Source organism: Vanellus vanellus, assembly GCF_965231255.1.
Source record: "Vanellus vanellus genome assembly, chromosome: 15".
Taxonomy (NCBI): Eukaryota; Metazoa; Chordata; class Aves; order Charadriiformes; family Charadriidae; genus Vanellus; species Vanellus vanellus.
The window spans coordinates 13,864,470-13,879,790 of record NC_138920.1 but is presented as its reverse complement, the minus strand read 5'-3'; the positions used below and the strand labels follow the sequence as shown (position 1 = coordinate 13,879,790).

General features: G+C 39.7%; 1 protein-coding gene across 1 annotated transcript; it reads right to left on the bottom strand.

The window, feature by feature from the left end:
• Nucleotides 1-583: 583 nt before the first annotated feature.
• RAD21L1 (RAD21 cohesin complex component like 1) lies at nucleotides 584-14,408 on the bottom strand (the record flags this gene model as incomplete). Its single annotated transcript, XM_082490895.1, has 13 exons — nucleotides 584-772; nucleotides 2,232-2,309; nucleotides 3,034-3,120; nucleotides 3,817-3,956; nucleotides 4,774-4,876; nucleotides 6,239-6,468; nucleotides 7,497-7,607; nucleotides 8,537-8,638; nucleotides 9,253-9,438; nucleotides 9,827-9,933; nucleotides 11,431-11,530; nucleotides 12,877-13,006; nucleotides 14,265-14,408. The coding sequence occupies 13 exons, from the start codon at nucleotides 14,406-14,408 to the stop codon at nucleotides 584-586; spliced, it is 1,707 nt and encodes a 568-aa protein (XP_082347021.1).
• Between the last annotated feature and the right edge of the window lie 913 nt (nucleotides 14,409-15,321).

Sequence of the window (15,321 nt, the reverse complement as noted above, 5' to 3'; positions counted from 1 at the left end):
AGGGGATTTCTTTCTGAAGCTTATGTGACTCTTCTAGGGGTAGTGTAACTTCCCTCTGCCTGAACACACGAAAATGATGCTGGAGACAGTAGCTTGCTAGACCTTAAAATAACAAATACTGAACATTTTTTGAAAGGAATAGTTTCAAACGGACTAAAGTTTTTGATAAAGAGAGCTTAACAGACTTCTCTTACTGATGGCATTAGATAATTAAAAATAGTTTAACTTCCAAAGCTGGTCTCTAAGAAAGGTTTTTAAGGACTTTCATTAAATCCCTCACAATGTAACTGTCTTATGTAGAGTATGTATTTTAGCGATATTTTATTAACAGAATAAGGAACTGCTTGTCATATAAACATATATATTAAAAATAAACATCCTAGTGAACACCTTGGGAACCAATACCAAGGCAGTGCCCCTGCACAAGGCAGTTTCTTGGCAGTTCTGAGAAAATGAAACACAAGAGAGCTCTGCTCACTTACCATGGTTTGCAAAGATCATCAACCATTTTCCAGGAAATATGTTTTCTGGAAAATTTAGAGTAAGATTGATTTTCATTAGCTTATGCCACTACTACATGATCTCAGCGAGTGTTGAACATGGGGCCGATGGTGGCTGTAATGTCAGCGAAGGGAGCACTCTGTCTGAGCTCAATAACCAACTGCTTCTTTAGAACAAGAAAGATGTAAAACTTGACTGCAACTTCTTTCTGGTTGTTTTTCCGGCAGAGCTCCCGAAAACTGAAAACACACACACCTGATCTCTTCAGGTGCTGCATAAGGGAAAAAAGAGAATCAGTCAGGTCAGCTTCACTGCCAGTAACACCAGAGCCCATCCAGTCTGAACTGAAGAGCGCTGCGCGGAGTATTTTCTGCTTGCAAGCCTTAAACAGGTTCCTAACTTGGCACTTGCATTTGTATAAGTGGCTCTTAACATTTTATAGCCGTAACATTGCTAGCACCTACATATGTTACTAAAATCTACATAGCCCCACAGTTCCACTGAATTCAATGAAACTGTACTGAGGCATGTGATGAAGTGCATCTGAAATGGGTTTCACGATTCAAAACAGTAAAAATCATTGCATACCCTGTGCTTTGGATACAGAGTACCAGCTGCATTGTAGGCAATTTCAGTCACAGCTAACTAAGTGTTATTACTGCTTGTTTTTTAATGGCCACGCTTATATGGAAGTATTTATTTATGGGCGTTGCACAGAACCTTTGAAATGCGTTCACATAAAATGATTATTAAAAAAACAATATGAAGACCGCGAAGTCAAACTCCATCCCTAGGGAAAAGCTAGGCTTGGACCAACGTTCAGTGTGTTTTGCGGACAAAACCCACTCCCCATGCCCTCTTGCCCACGCTCGGATTTCTCCATTGCTTTCCTCCATTCTCCGTTCAGCCATGTGGCACTTTGGATTAGAGAAGTGACCCGAAGGAAAATAATTTTTTGCCATGTTTTTTTCCATTCCCCCCAACTAGATCAATGCTGGAGCACCATAACGCTCATCCAGGCAAAAACGACAGAACAGCCCTGGGCCGTTAGGCCAAGAGTTTGGACATTCAGCATCAGGGCAGCCTGTGGTGGCTCCTGTTACAGCCCTGTCGATACAACATAGGATATCATATGTTACAGCTTCACCAGTTTTACAAGGATTTCTGCAAGAAAAGCAGAATAAGCCCTCCTGATGTAAAGACTAAATTAGGATATTTAGCTCCCTGCTAAATTTCAAGCACCTTGAAAGCACTGGGGCATTAAAACCTCCTAAAGAAGGGGTCACCAGCTTTCTTTTTAACATCACCCTCACTCATTTCCCTGGCCTTCATCTCAGAAACAGCTCAAGCAGATGAATAGCCAAATGACGGCACCCTGTAGGGCTCAGCTGAGATCTGGCAACCTGTAAGCAGCTAGGAATTGGGTTTTGTAGAGATACTCTAGAACATACTCATTGAGGGAAGAGAGCAAGGGCTTAGCATTACAACAAACACTGCCATGGAAGCAAACGTTTAGAAAATTCTAGCGATTCCAGCAGCTGTGGGAGAGGACACTGTGTCAGGTGCTCAGAATCCTGGTTTCCTACATAAATACCCAATAAAATGCAGTTACACTGTGCATATGAGAGGCAGCAATATGAGCAAGAGTATAAGTAAGAGATTTTCTGACATGGTTCAATTGAAATCAACACCTGGTTTTGGCATCTAATTACAAAATCCAGCACTGGTACCTGTAAATTTTTTAATAACTGAAGAGTTCTTTTGCTCCACCTTATTTCTTCATTGTCTTTCCCATTCCTCATTAGCTCCTTGAGAAGAAATAGAACAGAAGGTTAGACAGCATGTGTAAAGTCACACACGATGATGATAAAAAGGACAAGAGATCTAGCCTAATTGAAAATCCAACTGGACCTGGATATTTTGATGACCATACTCAGGATATCTGGGACCTCTGACACCTCTGTGGTCACACCAGGCTTTGTGAAGCAGAGAAAAGAATGCTCACTATGTTTTTTTCTGCTACAATGAGACAGATCAGGTGCAACAACACGTTAGGTATTACAGAAGCAGTCCCAATGAGCCTTGGGGAGGCAGCTTCAATATTCAGAAGATATTGTTCTGTGTGACCGGGATTCTGACAGTATTTGTACAGGTCAGGGGCCAAAAAGGATGTCAAAAAGTTTGGCTTTAGATTTTGGGCTTAACCTCTGAAGTTGGCAGAACACTGCCCTTGTTTCAGCGTGTCTGAGTATCCTCGTAGCCAGTAAGTTCAGAAACTGTTCCCTTCTTACAGGAAGCACAATCTCTAAGGAGCTGTTCCCTCACGGACTGTAACATTTGAATGTTGGAATACACGTGTGCCCGATTACCAAGCTATAAAATTTTTGACTGGCAAAATATGTACTAAAGATGCTGTTAGTACACCAAAATTCACTGTAAGTTCATGATGTCATGACTTCTTTTTTTTAAATATTTCTGAGAAAGAATACAGTTCTGTTCTGAGTCAGAGCTGTCAGCTTTGAGTACACATACATTTGCTAACTCAGCTTGCTGTGGTTCAGCTTCTTGGCGCAGCGAACTGTTCACCAGTGGGGAGCTCTCAGAGAAAGCCGTTCCACCCTGCTGTTGGAACAGAAAGGACGATCAATAGGCATTACAATTTATGCATACTATGTAATTCTCAATTACATAATTCTGCTCAACAAATTTATTATAATAAACATTTTCCAAAATTATTTCAGAGTTGCTATTTCTACCACGTCTTTTCTCACATAAGAAAGGACCTACAGCTGGATCTACACCATGGGCTCAGCTCAGGCACAGACACTACATTTTCTGCTGCCATTAGGTCCAATTTTGTCATTCTTTTTCAACTTTAATGAGCCTCAAAATCTCTAAAGAATGCCCTGTCATGTTAGCCTAAATAAAGATGGCAGAAATAGATAGTTTGTTATTGCTGAAGTATTTCCTCAATATGAGACACAAAAGGTAAGTTTTATCCTTTATAAAGATGATTATATTTATCTCTTCAGTACAAAGAGGCTATATTTCATATTAAGGTTTCATTTATGCTTAGTGAGTAGACTGTAATCTATACTCATTAATAGACATTTTAATTAATCGTTCATTCATTGTGAGAGTCTACCAATGTAAATAAACTTTCACAACACAAGCTACTTAATGCTATATCGACTGTCTCTAGCATCCCTTTCAAATATATATTAGTAATTTCTTAACATGTTTTAAATGGAACCCTAGAGTAAAATGAAACCAATAAATACATTTAGGTCTCTAAAATTTATGGAAATGGCTCACTATAGTTTCACCACAGTTATCATCAGTTTCATTTCTGTTATTCTGTGATGTCAACATAAACGAATCATTTCTAATTTTTCTCTCAGTCTCTGAATGAGCTGACTCCTGCAGGTAACTTGGCTCTTCTACTGTCAGCATCTCTGTATTAATAAAAAAAACAAGGTTTAAGAGGAAATTACTGTGAATCTCTGTCCTTAAAAAAAAAAAAGAAAAAGAAAAAGAAAAATCACACTCTAGTCTAGCAATCTTTGAGAGTAAGAGCCAGAATGAATAAATATAGAATAAATATTATCCCTAATAGGAGCACAGAACAAGAATGTTTCAAGCAAGTTTTTCCTGGAAGCATCTAAAAGTTGAACTTTATGGACTTGCAGGAGGTGATTTTGTTGATTAACTTCTGAGACAGATGTATGGATTATATTTCTAGCAGAGCAAAGAAGTGAAAGCAGATACATCACCTTTTCAGGAGATCTAAAATGGAACATTTCTTCTGGTTTGATATTAACCAAAACACAATCTCCAAGATGCAAATAAAAGTTATCTACATGGATTTGGAAATTTGGACAGTGGTTTGATTAAGCTCAGAATAAATGGAAGCTTTTTAAAAAAAAAAAAAAAAACAAATAAAACCACACCAAAAAACCCACACGAAACAACAAATCTGCTGTTTGGTAGCCAATTACAGAAACCGAAGGTGTAACCAGAAACACATCCTTATGCCACAAGGAAAAAAAAGAGTTGCATTTCATTTCTGATCTCGGGAACAAAAGAAAAGCAAAGTACTTAGAAAAACAAAAAACTTTTTTTTTTAATAATTAACAGTTAATTTCCTTAATGTTTAACTTTTTTGGCCTTTTATTTGCAGAATACTGCAGACAAACACCATGCATGTGTCTCAAACATTATGTAAAATATTTTCTAACAGCTAATTCTGCAACAACAGAATTAAAATAGTACCTGTGGTATCTTTCTCTTTTCTTGTTTCTGCCATTTCAGACTCCCTCTGTATTCCATTTCTTCTCATCTTAAATCCATGACTCTTGAAGCATTTTGCAAACAACTGAAAACAATTATTTTTATTTGTTTGCTTTCAGAATATCATGTCAGATTATTTGGGAGCATCAACAAAAAGGCATGAATATGAGCTGTATCTTAATTCCTGCAACCTAGATTTTAGAGATTTGAATTAGGTCATTCCAGAAACCTGCAATTTTTTAAAAAAAGTAATTTCCTTCTGCAGCTTCAACTTTGGCGTTGAACTGCATGAAGAAATATCTTTGGAACAGCTTGGATCATTTTTCCTTGAAGCCAGCCAGTAAGGAGGGATGAAAGAATAAAACCATCTGCAGTTATCGCTGTGTGGATTTCTCTCCCCATGTACCAGTGTGTGAGTATTTTTTATCCTCATAAAGAGCAAGTTGTAATTCTGCACCTCGACTCTAAGCGGTGAAGCTGTGCTGCTGTAATGAACCTGCAGAGCTGTTTTCCCGCAGACCCTGCCTCCCTGATCTCTCACAGCCACCCAACAGAAGAAACACAGTGCAACTCACATATGGTTGCTGCAGAGTTTACACCGTATCTTTCCGTATCACCTTGTATACACATTTATCTCTTCTTTATCTTATCACCAGTTCTAAACTTACAGCTTCTTTGAATGCTCTGTCAGATACTACGTGGGGACACCAGACCAGAGGTTTTGATAGATCGTATTTCCATGAAACAAGTACATCATTCTTGTGCAAAAAGAGCAGCAAGGTCCACAGCCACAGCAAGGGTGGTCTGGCCCACCCTTCTAGCCAAAGTGATGGAGTGATCAGGAACCTTTTGGTCTTCTGAAAGGCAAATCCCTGACGGCTTTACAGCTACAAGCTTAATCTCCAATTCGGAAAGTACAAAAGAAATTGACATAACGTGTTTCCAAAGCCATTAACAATACAATAATAATAATAACAACAGTGTTTAAGCCTCATGTACCTTTAAAATAAATGCAGAAGACGTGGTCTCATATTGATTACAGAGCAGAAACAAAACAGAAAAGAATAAAAGTAGAAAATAAATTGTCAGAAATCTCAGAAGTTGTGTATTAGTGTACAATCAGTCATGTGCCAGTATGTGAACTGAAACATCAGCTCTCAAGTTCCTTTGTCATTTTTTACTTCTTGTTGGAGTGCTAGAGACTAAAGCTGGGAGCTCTACAGATGGTCTTTCTGATGGAGCAATTAGTGGTGAGTATGCAAATAATCATCAGATATGCAAATAAACTGCACTGCAAAGCAATACTTTCAATGACACTACACACTTGCACTTTGCTAGGAGTTCACATAAAACTAAACCTGCAAAATCTCTCACAGTTAGATTGTAGATGTGCAACAGTCTCATAATCTATACAGTGGCATAAAAACCTACAAGGAATGATCTGTACCGTTTGCAGCTCAGCATGAAACACAGGCTGTGTAGCGTGGGACAAGAGTTTATCCACACCTCCTGATTTCTTCCACATCATTGTTTTTTTCGTTGGGGGTGCAAGGTCTAACGTAGCAAGGATATCTGTGCAGTTGTTAAGTTGGTTGTGTATAGCGTTGCAGCCAAGCTCCTTGTTTACATCCACAAGCAACTTCCTCTTTCTTCTATTTTTTTTACTCTGGGTGACAGCTAAATAGAGCAAGTATTAATAAAAAAAGTCAGTCTAATTAAAGGTCTATTCATAGAACACTTAAATGCACAAAAAAACCCCACTGTGAATCAAACAAATAGGCTGCTGACCTCCTGAAACACCGCACAATGTTGAAAATCAAAGTACAAGTGCATGGGCCGTTTCTCCAAAAGTTTTCATAAAGTATACTCTTTGTATTCTAGTACAGGAAACTCACATATGTTTAATTACGGAAGACATATGACTGTTGTGCTAAAGAACCAGGAACATGACTTAATGAGAACACATGATATACCAACAAGACTGAATAAGCTATCGTTAATCCATTAGGAAGTTAATTGTTCCAAGAATTGCTGAGGTACTCAACAGGTTTCATTACCCTGTAATTAATATCTGTATTTGTCAGTTGAATCCTTTAGCAATTTAATTAAGATGTACATAGTAAACACAAAAGAGAGACATAGTTTGGTTATATAGCCATAACTTCCTGAATATTATTTTGGTAGGCTGGAAAATTCCAGTATTCTAAATATTAGTGTCAACACGAACTTGTTTGCTTGCTAACAGTCACCAACGTGATAGGTGACATTTAGATTTACTCACAGAAGAAATGAAACATTTTTCTTTTTCGATCTTATTAAAGTTAGAAGTTCACAAAACAAACTTTCACAAAGGCCTGAAAGTTTTAAGATTGTTATTTTACACATAAAAATCACTGATGTGTCACTAGCAATAAAAGTTCTTCAGTAATACTCATGAACAGGCTGGGCTTGCCCTGCTAGCAGAACTGCAGAGAAACAAAACTTGATTTGGTTTGTGGAAGAAACCGTAAGCAGAGATTTGGGCAGATCAGATGAATGACCTGATACTGCTTTTGTATAATAGTTATCATAAGATGGAACTCTGACAGCAGTAGCAGGTGAAATCTACACTGGGAATAATCTGTTTTGTAAATATTTTCACTAACAAGAAGAAAACCAAACCTAGTTAACACAAACATTCAGCAAGAAACTGGTCAAGTTCTGACCTGTATCATCAACCGGCTCAAGCACAAATCCTTCTTCTTTCAACAAAAGTATAGTTTTGTTCATTACATGACTGACAGTCTTATCGGTGATATCTGCGCAGTTGGACTCAACTATAAGAAAACCCAGCAAATAACCCAAAGAAACAAAGTTTACAAGGTGGAACAATGTCTCAATCTCATGACATAGAATGAAATCGGACAAAAAAGATCAGAATTAGAAAACTATGATTTTATCTATAATTTCAGTCACTTAAACCAGTAATAACTGGCAGTGCTGCTGCTCACATTCTGCACTGCACGCTTCCCTTTGCTGACACTGGAACCTGTATGACTGGGTGGTGGAACAGACTGAAGAACTGACCCACCTGATGAAAAATGGTTAGGGGGAAAAGTGTTTCTCTTCAATACCTATCTGTTTCCAGTTCCAGGCAACTGCACGTCAGTGTGGGCATTTCTGTCAATGTAAAAGGAACAGGTAGTACCAGGACTAGTGCAAGGAGGGGCAAGTGCCAGTGTTTCCCTTTAAAGCTGTTCCAGAATTCTCAGTTTTAAATTAACAGCGTGCTGAGGGTATAAGGGTTTAAGATATAAAAAAACTTCCAAATTCAAAAATTAATTTCATTGATATCAAATCAAAAGAAGACTAACTACACCTTTATGAACTGTGAAAGTGTCATTTTGTTGCTGAAATATGAAGCCAGAACCACTCATACGTAAAATTCAAATTTACAGCATACCCTTATTCAGTTTCCTTTCCCCTTCAAAAGTGCTATCATACTGTCTGAGCAGCAGGGTGGATCAACAGCGTATCCAACAGGATGTCACACAAAAGTGTTTCAAAGCAACATCAAGTTACAAATCTGGAATCCCTAGGTCAAATTAAATTATAACTAAAATGATGGATGAAGCATTAGAAAAAAAACAAAGGACATGAATGAAGGAAACAGGCACAGGATATTACACAAAGCTGAATGCTTTAGGCATTAATACAGGAACAGAGGGTTCATGTGAGCAAGAGGGAGTGGACACTGCAAACTCACTGGCTGCGCTGTTCTCTGGCAGATCTTGTGACAAAGGACGTTCTTCCTCCATATCAAGAATGTCATTATCTAGGCCATTTTCCTCGTCCCTCAAAAGGATTTCTTAAATTCAAAGTGCATAGTTTTAATCATTGGAAGCCTTAGTAGTCATGAAATAGCCTGATAGAGCCTAACGTTACTTATTTAAGGTTAATTCTGTGCAAACAAAAAAACTCAGCTTTCACAGATGGCGTCAATGATAGGGTTGTCTTCAACAGTATAAAAAGAACATTAGTCTTAATTTTGAGATTTCCACCTTTTCTTTGAAAAGTATGATACTGATACTGTTTAAAAGATATAAATCTATAAAGGGTTACATAAATACTCTAAATCATAAAGATGTAGGAGCTACTTTGCTGCCTTTGTTATTACAACAATAAAGGTAAAAATGCTGCAGTACTGTACCTTTGAAAATATGAATTAAATTGGTAAACATTAAGTATAAATTGAATGCCTTTAATTCTAAAAAATTTAAATATCTTCTTTACTACAATTTTACTTGGCAATGTCTAAGTGATCATAGATTTAGTGACAAGTAGAAAAAAAAGGAAGTATGAAAACAAAAAGAAAGAATTTATGTTTGAAAACAATCAATTTCATGCTGTCTTATTTGTTTTCCTGTAAGAATAAAAATATTTGGAAAGAAACTAATTCTGTTTATCTGTGGCAGACCCTACCAATCATATCTGCAGCATCCTCCTCATCTCCAAAACAGTCACGCTCAAACCAGCAAGTATCTTCATGCAGTGCAGACTTGTCTCCATCCGTGCTCGCAGAGTGGTGAGCAGCCACAAGACTGTTACTGCTTGTTAAGATGCTGCCATCAAAGAAGCTCTGTTTTCTTAGTGCAGCTGGTTCTTCATCTGAATAAACACAGAATTTCTGATGCTTCATCTGCATGAATTTTTGCAACACATCTTTATCCATTTCCTAATTTTTCAAATAATTTTTAAAAGATTGTAAGATAGCCCATACCTCAAATGGAATAAACTATAAACAATTTAACTAATGCAGTAAAAAGCAGTAAATGTTGGGTTTGATTCTCAATCTCCAATATCAGATTACTTAGGCAGAGTACTTACACAAAAATTTAAGCATAAGACAGTATGACAGGCCAATCAGCACAAATATGAAATAAATGCACTTTTAATAATAGCTTTTTCACATGTGGAAAGGACTCAGACTGCACAAAGTGTTGCACAAAACACACTTTTCCTTATGGAATATTTCTAATTTCTCAACTTCTCTCACCAAAGTTTCTATCACAGAGAAGTATATTGCTTTCGTAATCCTCTGTAAGTGTGATGTCTTCAGCTCTGCTCTGATTCAAGGTAAAATGTTCAGCAACATCAATGGCACTGATGAAAAAAACATTATACAAAATATAGTGTGAACTGAAACCCATCTACCATTTAGCTGGAATGTGAAAACTTGTTTCTAAACACTCTTAGACCCTGACACTTTATTGTAAACCTCCAAAATATAGCTTCCTTTTTCTATGGCATTGAAAGTACTGCGGCTGATACTCACTTCTGTGGAGAGAGAACAACTGTTTCCCAAAGCTATTTGCATTCAGGCCATTTAAAGTTTTATTGATAAAATTCACTGCTTTGAATTCCCTTTAAAAGCTAAAAATAAGCATATGGAAAACAGGTGCTATATGTTTTTTTTTTTAAATTGATACCTCTAAGTAAGTAGGCAGCTGCTTTCTTTGCTCGCCAAATCTCCTATGCAATCTCCAATGTACATTGTACAGTGAAGACTGAATCTGCAATAGCCATAACAGGAGATAGCAGGGGAGAGGTCCACGAGGAGTGGAAAGCATTCAGCTAATTCAGCTTTGAAATACCCCCCTTCACCTGGAACTCCATGAACAAACCATCCAGATGTATGCTCAGAAAGCAACCCCTCTAGAAACAGCAAGCATATTTATAAGAACGAGGGAAGCACCCATCCTCCTCTCCGTATTTCATATTTCTCCACTCTGTCCTGCCAGTAAACTCGGGCTTGTGTGAGTTTGTTCATGTCCAAGCCCTGCTATCTACCAACACTTATCCCATAGTGGGCATGTAATTAGTGTAACACCATTATCTGTAAATCAAACCACACAGACTCTTTGGGTAAGCAGAAAAGGCACACTTTACAGAGTTAGCACACTGAGGTACTTGAATAATAGTATTACATCACAGCTGTGCTTACAAAATACTAGATGCTTACAGAGCCCATCAAACTGTATTTATGACAAGATACAGAGGAAGCCGCGGTAGAAGTCTGTTACCCTTGACTTTTGGGGGCATCACAGCCACCAGAAACATGTCTTGGCCTCCTGCTTTTTATCAGTTTTTCTACATTAATGGTGATTCATGTCAGAAAAGCCAAAGAAATATGCTGGCTTTTCATCAGGAGCCAAGCTGACTACTGCTGATAAAATACCCAGGCCCAAAGAGCAATGGAGGAGAAATTAAATGCAGTTACACAATGGAACAGTACAACATTGTGAGGTTACTAGCCACAGCTTCTTTGGTCTTACAGCAGGATTTATACTAATTTTATATCTGCTCTTGAGGTCAGAAAGTTGTTTGCAGGCTTCACTCAGACAATTTAAAATTAGAAAATCCTGAAGTCTAAGTTCAATACATTATTTCATTGAAAAGGTCTGTTGATTAAACAGACTTTGAGGAACTCTACAAAAGTACAATTTCTGTGACCGTAGCCTTGTAAGCTGATTTGGAATTTAGGAGAATTCAGTTATCAAATCAAAACAATTCCATCTGAGTCTTGATCAGATAACAGCAAGGATATCTTTTACTTCTGAAAATACTAAAATAACGAATAAGAACTAGGGAAGCATTTACTTTAAATCCGGTAGTGGTGTTTCAAAATCATGAAATTCTTCAGGTAACGTAATGGACTGATAAGCAGCCTCAAAGCTCTCTTCAGGAAGGTCAACAAGTCCTAAAAGAAACAGACAACATAGCAAAATAAGCATCAATAAAAGAAAAGTAATGTTCTCCCAAGTACATATAATAAGACTACAAACCTGTCAGGAAGGTCTGCTGCGATTCTAAATAACAAACAGGCAAAGCTTAGGCACTTTGTCAACATGAGTCTGAAGTGGAATTAAAATCCTTAATTTACATGTACTGTAGAAGCCATATTTTTACAGACAGATACAGACGAGTATGCTGCTACAGGACCTGAAATACTGTAAATACATTGGGTTTATGAACAGCTGCTTTAAGTCCCTGAAAGATTCTCACAGCTGACATTTAGCCTAGAGTCTTTTACAGCACTTCAAATGAATTATTGTGTTTTCTTTTTTTCTCCAGTGTCTGTATAGTGCTATTCTCTAGCATCAAATAATTATGAAGTCAGACTGCAAATACTTGGTTATCAGAGAATCCTGGAACAATTCAAGTGAGAAGGGATTTCTGAAGGTCATCTGATCTAACCTTTTGCTCAAAACGAGGTTAATTTCTAAGTCAGATCACTTCTGACTATTTCTGCTGATGGAGATTCGACAGCACACCCTGGACAACCTGTTTCAGCATTTTATCACTTCCACCGTGAACTTCCCCCCAGCCTTATACCTAGCTGGAGTTTCCCTTGATGCAGTTGTGACCGTTGTCTCTTGTTCTTGTGCTGTGCAGTCCTCTCTAAGCTACTTTTGTATCTATTAAAAATAGATAGTACAGTGCCCTTAAGTGTTCCTTCTAGAGATTTCCAAATGTTTACATATACTAACTAACTAATCACAATCCTATCCTTGAGAATAATGTAGAGTGGGCATTAACTATTCTGCAAACAGACCAGGTCACAGAGCATGTTAAGGCTGGCAACAGATCCTGGTGTCCTGTTCTAAGCCCTTTTTTTAGACAACAGTGCCTCCCCGTTTGGTGCCTAAGTATGACAAACATACAGCCCATTGGAAAATGATCCAGCCATCTCTGCTCCCTCCTCGCTGGCTACATGGCTAGAGCTCAAAGCACACTGTCAGATCTGGCACTAACACACTGTTAGACATGTTGTTGGTGTCATCAGAGATTAAAATTAATTATCTAGCAATTGAGGCTGAATTCAAGCTTCTTCTCATAAGACCACGTAAGATACTGCTTCTTTTGAAGGAGTTAAAGACCTGAAACGGCATTAAATTAAGCCAGACTAAACATCAGCAGTAAGCACTAGTATGTTCAATTTCCTTTGGGATCAATAATGTGTATTTAACAGAAATATCCAAAATTAACTTTTAAAATGAGAGCTGTAAAGGCCACAGATGGAAAAATGCAGAATTCTATACGTACCTGGGCGAAAGGCTGTCTTCATTTTTGTCAAAGCTTCACTACAGTCTGCTAATAGGTACTTTGCTTTCCTGTGGTAAATCCGCACCACTCCTAGGAGTAAGTGTCCAGAGGTTCGCAGAGCTATTGTAAACTTTGATGATATAAAAAAGTTGTTCAGGAGTTAGTATTTTTTGCAAAAACATTAAAATGAAAATATTACACAGTAGTAACAGAGTTCCAGTAACACACACTAGTACAGAGCTCTATGAAATTCAACAGGGCTTCGTACTGATATTTCGTAAACAGAAATGAAATTTTAGAGCCAGGAATTTCCAGTTGCTTCTGTTCCTAAATGTTGCCAGTCCTGAACTGATGCTCTTACTTTATCTAAAACATCTCAGCTGACTGCCAACAAACAGTGTAACACATCCTGAAACAGAAAGTAGCTGCACATCTCCTGGTATTTGACACTGGTTATTTCAGTGAGCAGACACTATACCTATGCCCCTATTTACGCAAATAAAGGCCATAACTATACCCTTATTTATGCAGTCTTCTGCACCAAGCACATTCAGTGTGGTCATGGTGATGCTAGCCAGGACAGGGCAGCATGAAAGGCAAAGTAGAGGATACTTAGGTAGTACCTCTTGGAAAACACTTCCAAATAACATCAGGATCACTTTAACAACATCATTAATCATAACCATGCAAGACAGACGATGAAATTTGGGGTACCAAATATCAAGAAGGTATTTTCATGGAGAAAATAAAAAAAATCTGCTTCCACCAGCTGAAAGCCTTGGCTCTCCTGAGCCATCGATTAGTGACAGTGCAAAGTGTTCCTCACTGTTCCCTTGGATGCAGTTGCAACAGCGAGGCCAAGGATTGACTCATGGGTACTTGACTGCCTGCATCTGTGCTTGCTTGAGTCATACCTTCTCTGTGATACGCAGAGGACTTCAGCCTCCGGGACTGTTCATACAGAGTCTCTCGTAAGTGCTACGTATGCTTAATTATATATTTAATGGCTTATAATGGGGGACCTGGAAGGATTCCACTGAAAGTGGAAGTATGGTTACAACCTGTCAAAAGTTATTTATTACAAGATCAGCAAAGGCATTCTCCTCGAACGGTCTGTGTACAATTTCACAGCAGTTTTCTTAGACCCTTGACTTTGGTTAAGCAGCAGCCACCATTGTTAAATGGGATGGAGATCCTTGTTAGGGATGGAGATTTTATCCGAGTGAGAACTGAATAAAATCAGAGTAGGAATTTACCTCACACTGGTTTTGAAATAGCCACAAATTTGTCCTACTAAGCCAGTCTCCACAATAGCAATAGTCTCTACAGAAGATGTATACCTCTACTCCAGAACTTACCAGAACGCACCTCATCATTTAATAGCGTACCTTTGGTGAGATGATCTTTTCAACGGTAGTCTCTAAATTGCACTCAAATATATGAGCTTTGGTGAGCTTCTTCTCCCAGTGGGCAGCAAGCCATATTTTGGCCAATGGCCCGCGCTTGTTGACGAGCAAATGCATGTAGAACATGGCGCCTGGGTCCAGGCTAACAGGCCAACCCTGCTGCCACCTCCCTGGGCCGTTCCCCTTCCAACACGAGAGGGGTCCTGGGGCACAAAGCGGGAAGAGGGATTTAGCAGGACCCTGAGGGGATGGAAGGACCCAGCCAGGTGCTGAGGGGAGAGGGGGGTTTAGTGGGATCTGAGGATGATGAGGGGACTGAGGTGGCACTGAGGGGATAAGGGGATTTAGCAGGATCTGAGGAGATGGGGGAACCCAGGCGGGTGCTGAGGGGATGAGGGAATTTAGCGTGATCTGAGGGGATGAGGGAACCCAGGTGGGCACCAAGGGGATGAGGGAATTTAGCAGGATCTGAGGGGATGGGGAGACCCAGGCGGCGCTGAGGGGATGAGGGGATTTAACGGGACCCTGAGGGGACAGGGGAGGGTGGTGGATTTGGCGGGACCCTGAGGGGATGGGGCGGGGGGGATTTAGTGGGGTCTGAGGGGATGGGAGGATCCAGCCAGGCCCTGAGGGGATGGGGGGGATTTATGGGGACCTGAGGGGATGAGGTGATGCAGCTGGGCACTGAGGGGACAAGGGGGATTTAGTGGGATCTGAGGGGATGGGGGACCCAGGTGGGTGCTGAAGCAAGGGGGGAGTACTTAGCGGGATCCTGAAGGCATGGAGGGACCAAGAGAGGCGCTGAGGGAACAGAGAGAGCTTTAGCGGGGCCCTGAGGCGCTGAGGGGACCCAGCCGGGCGCTGAGGGGATTGGAGAGGATTTAGCGGGCGCTGAGGGGACGGGGCGGGGATTTAGCGGGACCTCAGGGGATGGGGGGACCCAGCCGGGCGCTGAGGGGACGGGGGGATTTAGCGGAGGTCAGTCACCACCGGACTCCCCTCAGGCTCGGCGGCGGCGGCGCGCGTCTGGCGGCGGCTC